The sequence below is a fragment of the Ceratina calcarata genome, unplaced genomic scaffold, assembly GCF_001652005.2.
Source record: "Ceratina calcarata isolate Rehan_Ccalc_2016 unplaced genomic scaffold, ASM165200v1 scaffold514.2, whole genome shotgun sequence".
In the NCBI taxonomy this organism is placed as follows: Eukaryota; Metazoa; Arthropoda; class Insecta; order Hymenoptera; family Apidae; genus Ceratina; species Ceratina calcarata.
Window position 1 is genome coordinate 76,686 of NW_017175971.1, and position 5,099 is coordinate 81,784.

General features: G+C 36.8%; 1 protein-coding gene and 1 long non-coding RNA gene across 2 annotated transcripts in view; one reads left to right on the plus strand and one right to left on the minus strand.

Annotated features, from left to right (window-relative positions):
• Positions 1 to 3,821, plus strand: part of LOC113464748 (uncharacterized) — a 25,891-nt gene extending 22,070 nt beyond the window's left edge. Inside the window, exon 3 of the long non-coding RNA XR_003389603.1 lies at positions 3,609 to 3,821. This is a non-coding gene — a long non-coding RNA (uncharacterized LOC113464748). The remainder of the gene's footprint in view (positions 1 to 3,608) is intronic.
• LOC108628253 (angiotensin-converting enzyme) overlaps positions 1 to 4,672 on the minus strand; it is an 11,175-nt gene extending 6,503 nt beyond the window's left edge. The window contains exons 1-2 of the mRNA XM_018030036.2: positions 4,129 to 4,672; positions 408 to 602 (exon numbers count right to left, since the gene is read on the minus strand). Coding sequence (XP_017885525.1) covers positions 408 to 593 — 186 coding nt within the window. The 5' untranslated portion in view covers positions 594 to 602; positions 4,129 to 4,672. The remainder of the gene's footprint in view (positions 1 to 407; positions 603 to 4,128) is intronic.
• Between the last annotated feature and the right edge of the window lie 427 nt (positions 4,673 to 5,099).

A 5,099-nucleotide genomic window follows, 5' to 3' on the forward strand; every position in this document is an offset into this window, starting at 1 on the left:
CTATTAAAGTGTCTTATTTTTAAGAGGAGATTTAAATTTCTCTTGAAAAGCACTAATTTTGAGGAGAGGTTTTAAACGAATGAAATAAAGTATCGCTTTATAAGACCTAAGACCTTTCATCGATCTGCGCCAAATTTTGCATATGTACGTTTTAAGACAGTGTTTCCCAATATGAGGCACCTCGAGTTACTATCCTGTGGGGCCCACGCTTCAAAATTTTTTAATTACTTTCCCTTTTTATTTGTAACATAATGACAATTTCCACCAAATTTTTTTGGTGGAGGGAGGGGGTCGAAATTTTTACCGCTTAGGGCCCCCACTGATCTTAATCCGCCGCTGTTCACATTAAACTTGCTCCACAGTTTGGAACAAATAACATCGCGTGCCAATTACTGTAAAAACCTTACCCATGACAGCAAGGTTTTGTGCGTTGGTGAATTAATGAATTCCCATTCAGCTTCGGCTGAGGCTGAGCAAGTGTCTTCGTAATCCAATTCGGTTAACTGTATGAAGGCCCTAGTGTTCTCATCTTCCAGTGAAGCGATGGCGTAAACGACTAGATTAAGTAGTATACAAGCCCACTTTGATTGCATCCCTTTCAGCTACGGATAAAAGGTCGTAAATTGGAAATTAGTCGAGAAATAACTGTTCTAACTCTGCATTTTCCTCTTACTAATCCCAAACCATCACACATGCTAGTCATTCTTAAATGAGTCATTTCATTAGTATTATTCTTCGTCTTAAGTCCATTCGTATATCAAAGCCAGCAGTACTTAACACATTTGAAGTGCAGACTGATAGTCATTTAAAATGGAACTATCATATAACATAGGTTATTAGTAGACAGCGGATGTTATGCATTTATAAGGATATTGAATATAAATAATATAATAATATAATAATATAAACGCTACGCGTGACCTATAAAACTGTAGAGAATACGAGAGTTGCATGCGATATTTAAATGCTGAAATGGATGTTTGCCTAAAATATTGACACCGTAAATGTTTTACTTTGTATAAAAATCAGTAGTCTAATAATTAACAAAACCAGTTCCTTTCTTTTTAAGAAATTAGCAAGCGTCACGAACGAAAATTCTTTACTACAAATGTACTATGCCTTTTTCGACAGCATTGTAACCGATGACACGATTGCATGGAGTGGTACATTATGCGTTACTTTTACTTGAATCCTTACAAAAGAGATTGTTTAAATAATTATCAGAAGTAACGAATGCAAAACCCTACTTCTAAAGATATTTGTGCTTAGCTCAATTTTAAATACAAGACAAATCAATCGCAAGCAAAACCAGGAATAGGAATCTACTTTTACCTCTAATTAAGAAATCTAGTAGTTACAAAAGTAGTAAATGCATTAGGATTTCATATTTTGTTCACAAGAGCTTAAAACATTAAACTGTAGCCAAAAATATATGAAAGTAACATTAAGAACGTGGATAAAAAAGAAGAAAAATTTATTTCAATATCGTTAGTATTGTTACTTCGTTCTAATCGTAAGAATCTACTTTATTTCTTATTTCTTTAAATAACTAATCTAAGTTTGTATTTTAAATGTTATATTATTGGATATACTTTATTTAAGTCATGATACAAATATTATTCCGTTTCACACAAAACAAATATTGTTATTTATACAATTAGTTTTAAGTTTCAGGTTTAATTGTATAGTTTTAATAATACCAGACTTACAGTAACTTCCATTAATATTCGGATGCATTTCAAAGGGGAACAACCTTTTTAACGATGGACCAAACAATTTAATTTTGACGTTAGAAAAATATTATGTTACGTATTATATAGTAAACCAGGCCTCCTAACAGTCTGCAGAAAATGAAATTGTTTGCTTTTGTACGAAAAAAGTTATTCAGTTTTAAAAATGTGTCCGAATTAATGGGAGTCACTGTACGTACAAGTAGTCGTGTACTACCTCTATAGCCAGGGATGCCAGAATGTAGGATTTCTCCTCTTCCCGAGCTGTCCCCCACTACTTTTTTTGCCCCCACTTACGTTACCCATGATCATTGGGAACATGTCTAATAATGCTATATGTAAGTGGGGAGAGCACATTGAGCATACAGCAGCATACAGTAATGGGGAGAGCTCGGGAAGAGGAGAAATCCTACATTCTGGCATCCCTATCTATAGCAGACATAGGCAATTCATTTTATCCTATACTAGTCGCTCTCCCCACTATTCATAAATGTATATACGCGCCTGTACGTAGCGTCAAGCATCCCCACCTTAGCTTGCGCTCAAGGCCGTGGCTTCTGAGAACCACTTTTGCCCATGCTTGCTCTACGGTAGGACAATTTACATCGGTCTAAAGTGCTGATTTACGTACTGTAGCTAATAGTAAATACATAAACATCGAGGCGTAAATACTACAGCCTATTCGTTGCATCATACGTTCGATGAAATTCGAAATTCGAGCATAACAAGTGCGCATTATTTATTCACTTTAGCTTTTCGAACGTGGAACAATTGCGATCATAAATCAACCAATTGCAGATGCTCGCATTACATTCTTATATTTAATTGCTTTCAATTCGGAGCCGTGAACTGATTAAACGAACGCTCGCGATCGCGTCACTGTTCGACTATTCCATTGGCACATTATATCCCTTGATCATCGATTCGTACGTGGAAAATAATAAGTTCCTACAATTCCCTTTGCTATCTAAACGCAACGCTTCATTTATCAATCCTTGTTACAAGGTGAAACGATCATCCTTGTAAAATATTGTTTTCCAAGTAGACAAATTGAAAAACGATTAGTAGGATTAACAGAATGCCAAATGAATCTTTAGGACAACCTAATAGCGTGATTCTAGTAAACGTATTTTATTTTCCAAATATAGACAATGCGGAAGGATATGGAAATATTTTTCGAGGAAGATGACTCATCGAATCCGATGTCCATAAAAATCAGACGCGTATTTCATTCCGCGGTTACGCTCGCGTAATTTTATTAGTCAGTCACGTGAATGCTTCGCGTTATCGAGTCGCAGAACGACAATGTAAAAAGAAAATTGAGTGGCTCTTTTTAGTTATTCAACAGTCAAGCGCCTCTTGTCTCAAAATACATTTACATGTGTAAAACAGGTAGCAAAGATTAATATTTGCATATGTACATCCATTACAATAGGTGCAACGAGTATCGATGATTGCGAACGCAAGCTTTTACGTTTCGAAATTACATTCAGCGAAAAAGAATGATAGAAAGACAATCCATTCAAACTGGGTCAATATCTATTATAAATTCGCTTAATATATTTTCCTCTACCAATTGATGCGAATAAAAAAAGATATCTGCAAGAAGAATAAATAACGCATGCTTCTTTTTAATCGTATACTTTGTGCAAGAAAAAATCTACTCCTCTATTTATTTTCGATATATAATACATTGCATGTTAATTAAATACTGTGAAAATATAGTGGAAATTCCTAAGAAGTAAAAAATTCTCATCCCTAAGGGATGCAACTTGTTAAAAAAAATCTCATAGACCGCAACTTTACGTTTATTTGCTAAGCTGTAATAATTTCTAATTCTAGGTGCAAACAAACGTAAACACAACTGTTTCATTTCAGACTAGCCAGCGAATAGTATCCGGGAACCAAAATTAAACTGATTTGCAAGTTGCTGCGTACGCAACAAAAATAGACAAACGTTCGAGCCGTATACTTATTATCCGCACGTTGCATCGCGGATTCAGGGCATTCGCGATATATGCATGCAGCTGCGTGAGTATACGTATTACGTGATTTTGGTAACGTTATCTGAATGTAACACATGTTTATCAATTTATCACGACAAATTGCTGGAAACTAGATAAAAGGATTGCAGGGGACGAATTTCAAACGTGGGTGCCGCAAGATTCGAATGGAGAGTCGCGAAACAATTTGACATTTCACGCACCTTGCCTAAAAAGACGATATTACACTGGATTCCTTAGACTCCCGGTGCAAATAAAATCGAGCACTAAAATCTATCGATTCTCTTAAGACGCGCTTAAAGTAAATGATAATTTTATTTAAAAAAGTGACATAAAGATAAACCGGCTCTCAACATTTATAACAGAATCTACGTGAAATAGTTTCGCTTACTTACCTCCGCTGGCCGAGCTTCGCTCGACGTTTTCGATTTTGTTCCGAGCCAAGTAGTTCGATGCTGGCGCGCGAGAAACAGAGACTAGGCGATGGGATGAGTAGGAGAAGAGGAGATGAACAAAGGTGATGATGCGCACAGACACAGAAGAGTTCTCGTCCTTCCTCGTAACTTTTCTGCTTAACGAAAAATCGGTGGGGTCAAAGTTTGTCCTGCGAGAATAAGAGGAACGAAATTCGTTTCAACGGATGTGCACGGCTCGTCGGGACGACTATTCACAGCTTATCACACCGCAACTGATAGATTACGCGCGCGTACAGTGTATGACTGTTTGCACAAAGTTCGCACGATCCAAATTCCTTCACATCATATCATGACCATGCCATTCGCTTCGGCAGCAAATGCGTTACTCAGTCACTGTGGCGTGTGTGACGTGACACATGGTCATCGGGAATGCAGTTTCACACAGACTGTACACCTTGCCACGATTTCGTAACCTTCTTCCTCTTGCGTCGTTAACACAGAGCCCTGCACAAGGAACGATGCGATAAAAGTGACAAGAATCATGGGCCTAATCACAGCCTACTCTATGGCCACTATTCAGAGTCGTTGCTTATTCTTGCGATCATCTTTAGCATTTGCTTAAGTCCCTGTTCCCTGTACAAGACAAGCACTGGAAATATAGGATAGACAAGGATAGCAAATTCTTAAGACGATCTTAAGAATAAGCAACGACTCTGAATACCGGCCTATAATCCTTGTCAGCTAAATCTGTCAATGGCAAAGGTTGGGCAGGTATACTACAGAATCTGACATCAGATTCTGAACAAAATGCGTCAAATTCTGATATTAGAAAAATACAAGTTGAACTAAACAATAAGTAAAGTTTAGAACTTTCATTTTCCGTAAAGAAAATATAGGGTTTCCATGAAAATTGTTTAAAAAATGCATTACAAAATTCTTATTTTTAACAC